The sequence below is a fragment of the Amaranthus tricolor genome, chromosome 6 (genome assembly GCF_026212465.1).
Source record: "Amaranthus tricolor cultivar Red isolate AtriRed21 chromosome 6, ASM2621246v1, whole genome shotgun sequence".
Taxonomy (NCBI): domain Eukaryota; kingdom Viridiplantae; phylum Streptophyta; class Magnoliopsida; order Caryophyllales; family Amaranthaceae; genus Amaranthus; species Amaranthus tricolor.
The window spans coordinates 6,802,945-6,818,025 of NC_080052.1; the positions used below are offsets into that span (position 1 = coordinate 6,802,945).

A 15,081-nucleotide genomic window follows, 5' to 3' on the forward strand; every position below is an offset into this window, starting at 1 on the left:
AGAAATAAACTACTTAAAACCGACTAATAACTTTCCTTGACTTCCTAATTTAATTCAGAAAATAACTTCTAAAAAACCTATTTTGAAAACCGAAAATAACCACCTATTTTTCTAATTTTTTGTTTAATTACATGGAAATAACTACCTAGCTACTTGGACTAAAAATTAAACTAAGTAATTTAAAAGCTAAAGCTGCTGGAGGCGTGTGTCTTGATTGTTCGACACTTCCTTACGCACTCTTAGTGATCAATTGCACCACCTCGTTGTCTTTCAATTCATCCTCAATGGCATTGCTAACACTAGTATTGTACTGTCTAGTACTACTACTCTACTACATACCCAAATTTAGTAATTAGAGTTCATACCCACTTTAATAATCTTTTTAATTTATTATGATTGGAGAGGTATATCTCTGGACTTCGTACTCCGTATTACGATAAATCGATGATGCAATGCTTTTGTTGGATTATCCAACATAATGGTTATATTCATAAAATTTGAGTTTTTTGAGACTTTTATGTATTTGGAGTATTTTTGACAATGTGTTGTATTCTAATTGTTATTAAAACTTAACTTTATAATTTGGATTATATTTTAATTTTTATGTAATAAATACCCGCGGGTGCAACCCACTTTAAAAATGGGCGGGTAGCAGCAAATATGCCCGCAAATGCAGGCGGACTTTTGAATATTTAAGTCCGCGGGTAGATTTTTAAGTATAACCCGGTCAGCTACCCGCCCAAGCCCGCCCATAAACACCTCTACTGGAAACCATTTTTTTACTTTATGAAATGAAGGTACAAGTACAACTGTATCACCAATCAAGTTCAAATTAAAAAAAATAATAATAAAATTGAGCTCAGTGTTTTCTACAAAGAGTTGATCTTGTTTGGCCATCATTCCTTTATTTGCGTTTATAAATTGCGAATTGAGTCGAGCTATAACTTTAGACAAAAAATCTATCATTCATTTATTTATGTTTTCAAAACTCTAAATCAATTAGAAAACAATTTCATTCTTTCAAAAAACTCCATTAGTTAGTACATCTTAGCCCTTCAATCCTTTCTTTCTTGCTTCATTTCAGTTCTCTAAAGTATTCTAGAGCTTGGCTTAATTTAAGGAAAAATTTACAACCTTTTTTTTTTTTTTTTTTTTTTTTTTTTTTTTGTTTTTAGAATCACTTTAGAGTTTATGAATTATGTATTTGTTCCTTCCAATGCAGGCCACGAATTTTTATAATAGTTATTTTCGAATAAACTTGTTAAGTATCTTGTTTCAAAAAAAAAAATTATGTTTAATTATTATTGATTTAGTTAATTTGTAATCCATGACAATTGCAAAATTAAACAACAAAATTTTAAATTTTTGTTGAATAATGTTGTCATAATTGTTGAGGCAATATTTTATAAATTTTATAAACAGCTGAAACAGACATTCTAAAGAACGTTGATTATTATTTTGTTTCAACCCGAGTTTTGGCTAATGTTATTTTTATTCAAGTATTTTTGCTCTTGAGGTAAGAATATCACTCATATTCTTCTCTATGCATGGCTTTTATCTTTTGGGGTAAGATTAACCACATTCCTCTGGCACTCTCTTCCAAGAGTTGTAGGTATGAATTATTTGTAACCTTCCCTCAAACAAACCCTATTTTCGAGCGGATTATTGGGTTGATGATGATGAACGTTGATCATGTGACACTTCGAAAAGTATAAAAAGCATGAACATACATAAACACCAAAAGAAAAGTACCAATATGTTTCTGACAAACTGAAAGTATACATGAAAATTCACTTGAGAACAATGTTTATCATTCAAAGTACAGGAATGACAAAAAATATAAATGAATTCTAACAAATCATGAAAAACTACTGCAAGACAATGTTTTCATCATAACTTATGGGACTAAATGCATCAAAACTTGTAGGAAACTTGATTTCTGTTCCGACCAACATAATCAAATGAATGGAAAAAAGTATTTTGCCTCGGTATATCATGAAGAATGTACACATAGACAATGATACATTACTTCTCTTCAATATCCAAATATATGAAAGAGAAGCCAAACCCAAAAAACCAAAGCTACTAAGACCAGTTCACAGCATGTATGTCCCACGCAAATCTTCTATTCACTTTATCACTCAGAGGGAACCTGAGCTTCATATTTGTGTTGCTATGCCAAAAATCGGAGTCACCAGTCTTGGAGCGGATTAGAATCAAAACAGTGATATCATGAGACTTGGGGATGACAAATATTCAGATGTCTGAATTGAATAATGACAAATTCTATATTTGATACTTCGACAATTTCTCCTTCACTTGTGGCTCCAAAGAGGAGATACATTGGTCCCATTGCGTCCCGAGCATCTAGCAACACAAGAAACAAAGCTTAACCTTCTCTGTGTTCAAAATGTCATCAATCAGAATTCAGCAACACATACAAGGACATACTGTGTACAAATTGTACGGCTTGCACACCTAAAATACTTGTAAATTGGAATTCCAGTTCAGAATATGAAAGCTGCACATGATTTCTAAACAATGAAACTGTGCTACAACTTAGATCGTAGTTGACAGTTTCATAAAAGATTTTGCACGATGCATCTGGGTACTATACACACAAAAGTATGATGCTTATCTGAGAATTTATAAAGCATTTGGATAGCAATGAAGGGGTAAAGATGGTGAGGGGAGGGAAGAGGAAGGGAGGGGAGGGAGAAGCAGATTTCAACTTTACTTCCAAATCTTTCTTAACTTTGACTGATTTCTGACAAAAGGAGAAAACTAAATCATTCCACTTCCCTCCTCTTCCCCAAACCACTCCCAAATAAATCTAATAAATCCTTTTTCTTCAAATCCTTTAAGTAAACAAATCGAAAATAATGATTGTTAATCCATATGTTCGTGTTATACTATACAGTCAGTTTCATTACCAGCCTAAAAAATAAAGAGAAGCTCTAAGTTCAATATAGTAAGTCAAATGAATGTTGAAGTACACTTTTCAATGAAGACACAGGAAAGAACACTAGGTCTGCTAAGAATGACCAAATCGTAATTATGTGAAGATAACCTTTTTGGGCTAATATTGTTTAGAAGTGTCGCCTAATGTTATTTTGCCATCTACAACATTTCAACTATTGTTAATTACTTTATCATATATTGATTAACGTTCCAAGAAACTTAATGAATGAAGAACTAAGATACAGAGACACCACAAACCTGTTTATAGCCATGCAACACCTGACATACTTCATTGTGCAGATCCGGGCTTCTAATTTCCTGTTGTCAAGGAAGCAAAAAAAGTAAACAGCTGGAAGCATGTTTTTCCAATATCTTTTCAAGAGACAAAAATAAAAGATATTCTCACATGCCAACTTGCAATTGCTTTGAACAAAAAGGGTAGTGAACTCAAAGCTGCATTAGGATTCCTTTTAACCTGAAAGGTGTAAGATAAATCTAATAAAAGACTACAACAGCAAGCCAAAAAAAAAAAAATAACAAACCAACATAAATACACTTACCATCGCACATAAACCTCGAAAAGCATCTTCTTTTTCAATGTCATCACGAATCCTGCCACAGTGATTGATTAACAGAATGCCTCAAGTCCAGTCAAATTATGAACCATTACCCAAAAAACTATTTACTCATAGTATGTAAGAAATAGGCACTCACTCACAAGTGTGAGTGCAATTATTTGTGCATACATTAGTCAACAAAACCCAGTGCACCCGAAAGTAATGCTGTTTCTATTTCTCTTTCTAATCCAAAATGTTCCCTAATTTTGTATTTTTTTCAGCACTTTTCCCCAACATGTCCAGCTCCAAAGAGTAGCCAACAGCAAAACAGTCTTGAAATCATACCAGTCAATAAAATAGTAATGATCATACAACACAGATAATGTAATAATCTAGCAGAAAAGATACTCTATTGGACAGAATGATTTTTCATTCCATTTTTATGTGAAAAATCTAAAAAGGGGGTCATGATGTGATCACTGACAAAGGTACTCACATGGCCAATGCTTTGCACCATGGTTGCATAAAATGCTCCATATGTGGCGATACTTGCTCTGGACAAGCCCAGGCAAATCTTCCAAGAGTAATAGTAGCGTTCTCTGTAAGGGATTTATTAAGCTCCTGAAGAGAGCAAAAATCAAAGTTATCTACGAAAAATTAGAATAGACTCTTCAAGGCTTGCACAAATTTAAAAAAGGTCAGTCACCTGTGCATGCTGAAGTATTAGAACTAGGGAAGAGGTAACTGTCATTAAAACTTGGGAGATATCTTGCGGAACCTGAAAATGATGGATTACTAAAAGCTTCAATTACATACAAACAAGCAAGATAAATGAATCGAAAGAAACCAACCAGCACTAGCTATAAACGTGATTCAAACCGAAAATGTCATGAGGAATATTTAAAGGAAACAATATAGAGATGCAACATAAAAAATGTCAATCAATCAACCACCTCTGACAAAAAATCCCTTTTACAATCGAATAATTGCTAGGTCTCTCCACTATAGATAAAAGAATAAACTTTATGATTTTGTAGTATATATCCAGCGCCTTGAATGCTTTTCAAATACTTTGTATAGATTAATAGGAAAACCTAACTTCAACATCAGACCCTAGAAGCAAACTTCAAGTTAAACACAAGACCCAACTGCCAGATTCAGGGCAGGAAAGTCTCGATTAAGCTCTCAGTTATACCGATATATCTTTTCCCTTCTAATGCATCTAACTGTTGTTACCTAGAAAGACATTCAGTTTGGAACGGGCTACATGAACGGGAACAAGGAATACAACCTAGATTGACTGGGAAACGATTGGGTACGAGATACATTATGTATAAAAAGTATATTTAATAACAAATTTAACTTAAAATGATTTTTTTGCATAAAGAAATTATTTTAAGTGGATTTTTTTTTAAGTTTTCAAGGTTTCATCTTGTTTTTCCTTCCTTCTTTTTTTTTGATTTGTAAATGACGGTCAAAATACCTTTTAAAAAAGGCCTTCTACACCGGGATGTCACCTTGAGCGATTTGGGTCGCGTTTCGTGGTGATTAGGGACGGATATTACCGGATTGCAGAACGTGGCTGGACAAAAAGAATAGAGAAGCTGACATCAAATTGAAAAAGTATGAAAATATGATAGCTTTGGAAGAGGCTACCAATGTGTGATACATATTCCCTTGAAAACAAAACACTACTCCATTAGTCGAGGCCAAACCTGAATAGGGTTGGAGGAGTGTCTACTCATAGAAATAAATATACAAATATGTGTACGCCGGGCACTAAATATACTATGCCTTCTTTTATTTATTAAAAAAAAGTCTAGAGTTCCTGAGAGCAGTTATTTAATATTCATTTTCACTTGTCCCCCTCATCTTTTCCAATTCTAGATTCCTATATTAATTATTAATTCAATGCATTAATGGTAGGGTTGATTTTTTTGTTTCATGTAATTGATCCCATGTTGTTGAGATTGTTGCTTTGGCATTAGTGTTGAATTATTAAACTGAAATCAAATTTCATTATTTATGAAGGGTTCAAATTCAAAATATATCTTCTGATTAAGCAAGCCACTCACTAGCTAATAAGTGCTCAAGTAACTCTCATAAATTCTCAACTAACTTGTTCATAACCAATTTAGTAGTTTATCCAAAAACATTGAACTTCAAATATTTTTAATCATTTATTTTGATTAAGACGTTGTAAGTTTCTTGAGTCAAAGTTTGGTCTTTCAAATTGATCTGTAAATTTATAAACTAGTGCAAACTATTGCATTTATCTCCGTATGGCACCCATATTGTAAAGGTTTTGCGCTTACTACGACTGAAATATTGGTTGCAACAACCACGAAACAATCCACATTTATCGTAAAAGCCATTTCGCAACTTTTATTTTCATCGTGATTGAATTTGTATTTTTCACATTGTGATGAAGCTACCTAATTGAGTTTTTGGGTTTCTCAACTCAATTAGTCGAGCCAACTGCTAAGTATTCCATAAGTAACACATGGGGAAAGTTAAGATGAACCTAGGCTTATGACATGCAATTAATTTCGATCTTTAAACATATGGAGTAGTGAATCTCAACTATGTCCAAAAGCTATGGTTAGGCCATCAACTTTATTATACTCTTCAAAGTGATCCTTCAACTTCAAATTTTCTTCGCCTCACGAGAGAACTTTTTTACGATAATTTCATGTGAGAAAAAGAGTGAGGTGCATTAATATATACTTCAATAATATCATACATTTTAAATTTGGATTAGCGACGATCTCCAATGCTGAGTTGTTTTGTTTCATATAGATCCTATATTATTAGGATTAATGATATGGCATTGTTGCTCATGTGTCATATATTTTCAATGGATGTAGGAAAATATAATGATAATAATTTTGCCTTATACTAGATACACCTTTAGTTAATTATGTTTATGGTTGTTGTAAGAGATATTAGCAAGAACTAACACAAATTCATGTGAAAGAAGGTCTATTTGAGAGACCATCCCTAATTTGGTCAGCTTGTTATCATCTTTTAGTTTAATTAAGTTTTAATGGGCTGGGCCTGAAAGACGTCTCTCAAATAGAAGCTCTCTCAGGAGACTGGCTGAACAACTAAAGGGTAAGACACATGAGTGCTCAAATTATTCAAATTAATCTCCTTTTCAAAATTTTCAAGTCATCTTGATACAGAAAAGGGGCACACATACCTTGACTGCTAATTCACCAATCGCCCAACAAGCATTATTAGCTACAGAAATTGTCTCTTTCAAGTTGGAAATTTCCTGGCAAGGATAAAAAGGCAGAAACAATGGTTACAATTGAAGACAAAACAAACATTCAGAAGCTATATCAACCTACCAGTTGCTTCGCCGTAACATCAAGAAACTGTGGCAAACAAGGGCGAAGATGAACAGGACAAACCTATGCACAAAAAAAAAAAACATGATCTATAATCTGGAAAGGGTGAAGCAGGAATTACACAGGAGATGGTAACCACACAGATTTTGTCAAAATGCAATTATATTAACAAATAGTAACTCGATATGAATACTTACTCTTGCAAGATCACCAAGAAGTGCAAAAGCACTTTGTTTAACATCAGGAGAATCGTCCAAACAACATTGCAAAAGCAAATCTCTCAAAATGCTCTGTGACACCTGTTTAGCAATCACACCATAAGATAATAGTGATATAGGTTAAATGAATCTCTAAGAAATGAAGAATTTAAAAAGTATGTATATTAGTCGTTCAAATCATAATTGTTTATGCAAGCATGCTTTTTTGTTCCCATTTTTAGGTTGAGAGAAAAGTAAACCTTACAGGTCCAAAACATTGGCTCCATAGTCCATTGAATCAAAGAGAAAAGATAGTGATTTTTAAGAAATAATGGGAAATTATGAAAATATGATATCAAACGAAAAAAGAGAATGAATTGTGTATATGATATTAAAAGAGACTTTAAATGTGTGGTTGAGATTAAAAGAAGATGATCATGTCCATTTCCAAATAAGAAAATGATGCAAAATGAGTTGGACAACCCAAAATCGAAATTGATGCAAATCGAGTGGGACGGAGGGAGTATATGGGGATGATTTTTGAATGGATTTCTTAGTTGTAGATTAGTACTAATGGGGTCTTGAATACTGTCTCACATTAATTGATTTTAGTTCATGTAGACGGCTACATATGTCCCTTGCTTCATAACACTAAAGAGTTTTAATACTTTGTGCCCTTGAGTTTGCATTATTTGCATATAGGGTATTTTAAAGGGAAGGAGAGCATTTGGTAACAAATGAAGATAGCAATTGAATTGTATGGATAATACTAAAATAGAATTGAAATGTATGGATGAAATTAAAATAAATTAGTAGGGTCCATTTCATTATAAGGAAATAAGGCAAAACATATGAGACATCCCAAAATACAAATGAGATTAAATTATATGTGAAATAATTGCTTGATTAGAGTCTAAGAAAAACTTAACCTCTAATGTCACCAAGATCGCAAGGTTCGAAGTAACTTGATGAACCATTATAATTTCAATGACTTACCAATGTTCAAAGGAAATAAAATAATGCAAAAAGAACACAACAATTTAAGGAGGTTCACCTAATGATGGCTATGTCCTCCGTGGTATGTAGTGTCTTGTTTATATTATAACAATTGAGAAATACAACTCATACAATGAAGTATTGCGAATGATGTAAGAGAATGTAAAGGGTATGAGTTTAGGCTTAGGGGTTTGTGTTTGATGTGTTTGGATGAACAAATGAGCTCCCTATTTATAGGGAAGATCACACTAAGCAATAGAGGTGTTCATTCGGTTGATCGGGTCGGTTTCGGACGGGTGTTATTCGGTTCGGTTGCATTTCGGATCGGTTATTTTTCGGCTGTGTGTTACAATGGATCACACTCGGGTCGAGTCGGTTAGTCACGGTTCGGTTAGAGATCGGTTATACAAGCTATCGGGTTAGCATCAGTTCGGTGTCGGTTGAAGTTCGTGTCGAGTGTCACTCGGTCTGGGGTTGTCAACGATTACTAATTGGTTCGGTTTTTTCGGGTACAGATCGGATTCGAGCTTTATTTTTCGAGTAGTTATCGGTTACGGATAACTATTGATCAGGTCAATATCGAAATAAGTTAATAGTCAGGTTTTTAATTGATGTATGCTCATTTACTTACAAAAAATAATTACCGATTGTTTTATCAGATATAGCAGATAGGGGTGTCAAACAGGTCGGGTTGGATCATTTTTAGGTTCGAATCATATATAAATGGGTCAATAAACCCTTAACCTGAATTTGACCCATTTAATTAATGGGTCAAAAATTGAAACCCCGACCTGATCTATAGCAGATCGGATCAACCTGCTAATGACCCATTTAACCTACTTTTTTTTTAGGTCATTAAATTCATATATTTCAGGTCATTTGACCCATTTAACCTTAATTAAAGGCTTCCTCCAAAAATAAACGTATGCCACTTAATGCAGCGAGCACACGGTATTCTTTAGTAAAAGGCGAAAGAATAGTTCGCTTTGTGCTCACGGCGTGGCTGTGTAAGTTGGTATGAGATCTGTGGAAGTGATTTAAAGGATTTTTCTTTTATTAGTATCTTTCATAGCCGATGTGGGACAACTTCCTTTGTTATTAAAAGTCATCTTCAGCTGACAAATTCCTTAGCCGATGTGGGACAACTTCCTTTCTTATTCAAAGTCATCTTCAGCTGACAAATCCCTCAATACATGGTAATTGGTATTATCTTAGTTTTACGAAGTATTAGGCAAATGTTGATCCGTCTTAAATTTAATAAATAGGTTAAATAGGTTTTTTTCGTGTTTAAATATTCAACCTGAACCTAACCGATTTAATAAACAGATCAGGTCGGGTTGACCCATTTAATTAATTGGGTCAAAAATCTAAACCCAAACCCGCTAATTTCGAGTCGATTTCAGATCAGGTTAGCAGGTCGGGTCAGCTTTTGCCAACCCTAAATATATATATATATATATATATATATATATATATATATATATATATATATATATATATATATATATATATATATATATATATATATATATATATATATATATATATGTATATATATATTATGTATATATGTATATATATATATGTATATATTATATATATATATATATATATGTATGTATATATATATATATATGTATATATGTATATATATATATATATATATATCTATATATTTATATATATATATATATATATATATATGTATATATATATATATATGTATATATATATATGTATATATTATATATATATATATATATATATATATATATATATATATATATATATATATAATCTCTTCTGTATAGAACTTGTGTTCTTCCTTTTTCCGTATTATTAGAAAACTGAAATTGGACTTAATTTGCTAAAATTAGGTGAAAATTTGATTCGGATTTATAACAGTTCGATTTACAATCAGTTCGGGTTTGTATCAGTTCAGGTTAAAAACAGTTCGATTAATAATCGGTTTTAGTCAGGTTACATTCGGTTACGTGCATAATTCGGGTCGGATTTGACTCGGGTCGATCACTGTTCAGTTCGGGTAACATCGGTTAAGGTTTATATGTCGGTTATAAAATTCGGTTGCAGTTCGAGTTCGATTTTGCCCTTTTCGGTTATCAAACGGTTCGAGTGAAGTATCGGTTCGGGTAATTGCGGTTCGGTAAACCTAAAAAACTTAAATTTTTTCGGGTCGGATAATTTTCGATTTCGGGTCGGATTTTCGGGTCAGTTCTGTTTTGAACAGCTCTACTAAGCAACATTTAATACATTAAAGTTATGAATAAATGACAATGAAACAACCCCAAGCACTTGAAGAGTCAAAAAAGCATCCTAGGAACATCAGAGGAACCGCTCGACCAAAACAGAGAGCTTGCTCGGTCGAGCGGGCTACAGGAAGCTACTGGATACATTCTGTTTGTTCGCTCGACCCACCCTTGAGCTCGCTTGGTCTAGCGGCCTGGTTGAGCGACTTTCAGTGGGCATTCTGACAACTTTGCTCGACCTAGCATAGTAGAGCATCTTTTCCACTTCTTCAACACACATTAAGTTACTCACTTAAAATACACATTAAATACTCCATAGAATTCTATCCCATGAGTTCACACATAAATGCACAATCAATTGCACTCGAGTCACCATAAATCTCAACAATCGAGGATAACCTTTTTGTTGTTTCATTAGGAAAAAAGAAAAACAAGAGAAAACCATTTATATCTCTTCGGTAGTTCTCTAGCCTCACTTCTCATTTTATGAGATGAAGTGTTGGGCCTGTTGGCTCCAACAACGTATAACAAAACCCTCTTCAATATACTAAGAAAGAAGATCTAAGCTCGTACAAGGTTCAAGAAATGGTCAATACTTAATGTAAAGATTAAGATTGCTTTAAAGAAATCTGATATTCCCAAACTTCTCCTGATGCAATAACAAAGCTTGTATTCAAGCCTAAAGCCAAGGAATCAAAGAAGATTGAATCAAAGACCGTATCCTGAAATGCTGAGTGAAAGGAAGGACAAGAATGTAGTCTATGTGCTACAATTGACTCCATATGTGCTCTCTTACTCACTAATAAATATTTCTGCAAGATTTCTCTAATTCTTAAAATAGTATGTATTTTGTATGTAGTTCAAGCAATGTATGTAGACAGGAATGTACATATGCCTGAACGTAAACTCTCTTGATGTAATGGTACACAAATTTGCAGTGTAGTAGCTGATAACTCAATCGATTATTTCACTGAATCATACTGTTACATAATGTCATGACACATTTTTCGAAATACCTTTTAGCTATTCTCATAGCAGCAAACATAGTGCAAAAACAAAACATCATCGTATTGTATCAACTGTAACGTAAAGTTTTCAAATTTATAGAATTGATATTACCCGTATCGTAAAGATGTTCAAATTTAACAAATCGATAAATCTTGTGTTGATGATTACATGTTTTTTTATGAAGATGGCAATCGAATAATAGTCCATCGAACATATTCCCTTTGTTCCTTAAAGTTGTATCCATTTGCGAATTTAGCTCGTTCCATTTGTTATTCCCCAAAAGAATTTTTCTATATATATCACAAATTTTGAACATATTAAACCTTGTTCATGCTTATTTTAATATTTTATCAATGCTTATGATCCCCATATATTTACAACTAACTGTTTTAATATTTTTATATTGTTTATGGTTCTCACATGTTTATGCTAACTTGAGATACACATTTTTTAATAATTGTGGTCCTCATATTTTTTCCACCAACTTTGTTTTATATTTTTAATGCTTATGTCCCCACTTTTCTCCATTAAATTTATTATTAAATAAAATAATATATCCATCTAAAAGATTCTATTCTTCTTAAATCCCATAAACATTCCTTGTGGAAACAACTTTAAGGAACGAAGGAGAAATAAATTGTTGGTTACAAAGATTCGTACCAGAGGTAACAAACTAATGAGAAAAGAGTTGATTTTGTTCATAATCTGATGAAACATGGAAAGGGGGTCGTAATGGTTTCTCTATTTTTAGTTGAGTAGACATCTTTTTTTTTATTTACTTACTAAAAAATTTTGATCGAGTTTCCACTATTTTGGGTGGTTTTGCGTTACTCTTTCTATAGTTGGAAAAAAATGCTTATTAAACTGTAGTTGGAAAAAATTTTGATCGAGTTTCCACTATTTTGGGTTACTCTTTCTGTAGTTGGAAAAAAAAGCAGTGTTTATTCCTTTTTTTTTTTTCCGCGAGTGCATGTTTATTTTCTTTCTTATTGTTTGGGATAGGGACAATAATTATTTGGCTACCAAAAAGAACTTAGAGGAACTAGAACCAATGAAATAAAGTACAAAAGCACAAGAAAAGATTACCAAACTCTCTATGCCACTACCAAGGCCCTCTACCATTCCAGAAAGCAAATCTAGAGAGCACACAACAAACTCTTTGTCATACTGAACACCAGCAGAACCTGTATTTCCCTAAACATGAACAATAACTATTATTAGTATATCACTTTCAGGCCAAAGTTCCACCATTATACGAGAATTAAAGGGGAAATTTTAAACAAAAGGGTGCTTCACCTAACAGTTGACATATTTAGAAAGCAATAAAAACAAACTATTAAGCCATAAGCCATTGGATAAGTACATTAAAGTTGCATTGGAAATTGAAATAATTAATCAATATCATTTTGCTTCTTTCTCTTTCATTTTCTCTTTCTTTATTCTTTCCTTACTTATTACTTCTACTTTTTTCCAATTGAATTTTGGTGATTTCACATTTCATTGTACATTTCACAAACTTTTTAAGGTAGGCTGAGGAAAGGGGAGGGCTTAATGAGATTTGATTTCAAAACCATACTTGAAAAGGAGATACTTGCTTCAACTGAGACAAGACCCATTTCTCGAAATTTTCAATATCTTATCATGTGCTTTGTGGCATAAGATAGAAAAATCCAGATAAATTTACAAGCATTTTTATGCAACTAAAAATCAACAATATGCTCATTAAATTTCGTAAAGTACTTGTGTGATAAGGTTTGCTTTCATCAACACACCCAGAGTTCCAAAAGTATTCAGAAATATGAAGAAATGAACAAAAAAAGTTAATAACCTTCAATATGCTAACTTTCATTTCTAAGAGTATATAAATATGATTCTTCATTTATAGTTTACCAAAGATAATTTTAAAGAGTTTCATAAAAACCCGAATTTTAATCTTTCATCTCAATGAAGTGACTAATCTTTCTACATATCCAACTTGAACTTGTTCATTGAGAGCAAAAAACATTGTTTAATTTATAACAAAAAAATCAAGAGCATTTGTTTCCAAATCTCAAATTACAAGGCATGCAAATCAATGAGATCTAAAAATGGCATACCTCATACCACTTTGTTTTAAATGTACTATTTTGTTTGCAATACAGATTTGCAGGAGCATAAAATAATTGATAGGATGAAATGAAGGAGCAAAATATACATAGATGATTGATGGTATTAATTTTAGTTGTAGATTATTATAAAATATATCCAAATAAAGTATAATATTCGTTTTTCAAAATCATATTGTTAGGATTAAGGCTTTGGCATCGTAATGTGTTTGCAATACAAAGACACGGCATATTAGCTTTAACAGTTTTCAAAGAATAAACATTGAAGAGATAGAAACAAATAACGTGCGCGATAAAAAAACATTAATTATAAAAGAAGTTTTTCTATGCAATGCAACCACCCATCATTTGGCACAAAAACAACCATGTCTATCCAAAATAAAGTACCTTTGTCATTTGTTGTGTCTGGATGATGTTTATGCACCTCTGAAAAACAGGCTCGGCAAACTGGGAAAATCCTGGACCCAGTGCCTGAAAAAGATGTAATAATCAATCTTCAAGTTTTTATAACCCAACATCCAGCCAAGATTAGAATATAAACATAATTGACGATAGCGATTTATTCACGCAGTTCATCTATTCAAAGGCAAACACAGCAACCATAACATTTCCCATTAGCAGCAAAATGAACTGAGAGCTCATGCTTTCATCTAGGTTTAAAAAACATTGTATAGTTTCTTAGACACGTAAAAATCATAGCTCATAGTTTTGGATAAAAAGCAAGCAAAAGAAAATTATGATGTGTATCACGTGTCGTAATACTATTTGTAAATTCACTATAGCTACACAAATAACTTTAAATCGTAGTACAAAAATGTGGTAACGGTCACATTTGGGGGCACGTGCACAGTGATGCGATAATTGTGATGATGCGGTTGCAACTTTATATATTAGCCTAACCATGAGATATCGCTTGCAATAGCCAAAAAAATTTTTCGTACACCTTTGCGATGCAGGTAATACGGGTTCGATAAATTTAAAAACATTTACAATACGACCAATACGATTGACTATATTTAAGTATGCACATGGGGAGAATAATTTAAGATTCATGGGGAATCAGTCAACAAATGTTGGAATGGAAAGTATGGGAAGGAATTTAGGTTTCACTTCACATAGTGTTGGGTTTGAAACTTACATTGCGTCCATTTTCTATGGGAGATCGAGGGTGAGCAACGAGGAAATGAGAAATAATTGGAAATACAAGAGGTTGGAGATCGTGGTTGTTCGAATTAAAGCCAAATTAAATCCTACTAGTGGGCCTAAAGTGGGTACCAGTAACGTTGGGTTCAGGGGAAGGAATAATTACTAAACCCAATTGTGCCAAATTACTGTGTTTCTTCTTTCAAACCCAGCCAATTCAACCGGTTTTGTATTGTTATATGCAATGAACCTGAAGAGTTCAATTCGACCAAGTCTTCTATAAACAGCAGTAATCCAGTTCTTGTTCGCAATATTAGGAGAATATCAAACAAGATTTATCAAGGGAAGAGGGTGAAGGGGCTTTGTTTTAACTGTGATGAAAAGTGGCATTTGGGTCACAAGTGCAAAAGGCCAAAAATCAATGGTGGCTAACGAAGAGAATGGTGAAACGAAAGCCTACAAGGAATGTTTTAAAAGCAAGAACATCCCCCGAC

The 15,081-nt window shown here is 32.9% G+C and overlaps 1 protein-coding gene and 1 non-coding gene across 4 annotated transcripts in view; both read right to left on the reverse strand.

Moving 5' to 3' along the window:
• Positions 1-1,389: 1,389 nt before the first annotated feature.
• Positions 1,390-15,081, reverse strand: part of LOC130814879 (transportin-1-like) — a 38,289-nt gene continuing 24,597 nt past the window's right edge. The window contains exons 19-29 of one of the 3 annotated variants that reach the window (XM_057681122.1): positions 13,832-13,915; positions 12,426-12,533; positions 7,069-7,170; positions 6,872-6,934; positions 6,721-6,795; positions 4,225-4,296; positions 4,015-4,139; positions 3,522-3,573; positions 3,368-3,436; positions 3,220-3,279; positions 1,390-2,367 (exon numbers count right to left, since the gene is read on the reverse strand). In XM_057681122.1, the coding sequence (XP_057537105.1) occupies positions 2,287-2,367; positions 3,220-3,279; positions 3,368-3,436; positions 3,522-3,573; positions 4,015-4,139; positions 4,225-4,296; positions 6,721-6,795; positions 6,872-6,934; positions 7,069-7,170; positions 12,426-12,533; positions 13,832-13,915 (891 nt within the window). In that variant the 3' untranslated portion in view covers positions 1,390-2,286. The remainder of the gene's footprint in view (positions 2,368-3,219; positions 3,280-3,367; positions 3,437-3,521; positions 3,574-4,014; positions 4,140-4,224; positions 4,297-6,720; positions 6,796-6,871; positions 6,935-7,068; positions 7,171-12,425; positions 12,534-13,831; positions 13,916-15,081) is intronic. The other 2 variants (XM_057681121.1, XM_057681123.1) reach the window with 2 other exon arrangements.
• LOC130816729 (U5 spliceosomal RNA) lies at positions 8,954-9,069 on the reverse strand. The gene has a single exon (XR_009043269.1). It is a non-coding gene; the product is annotated as a U5 spliceosomal RNA (small nuclear RNA).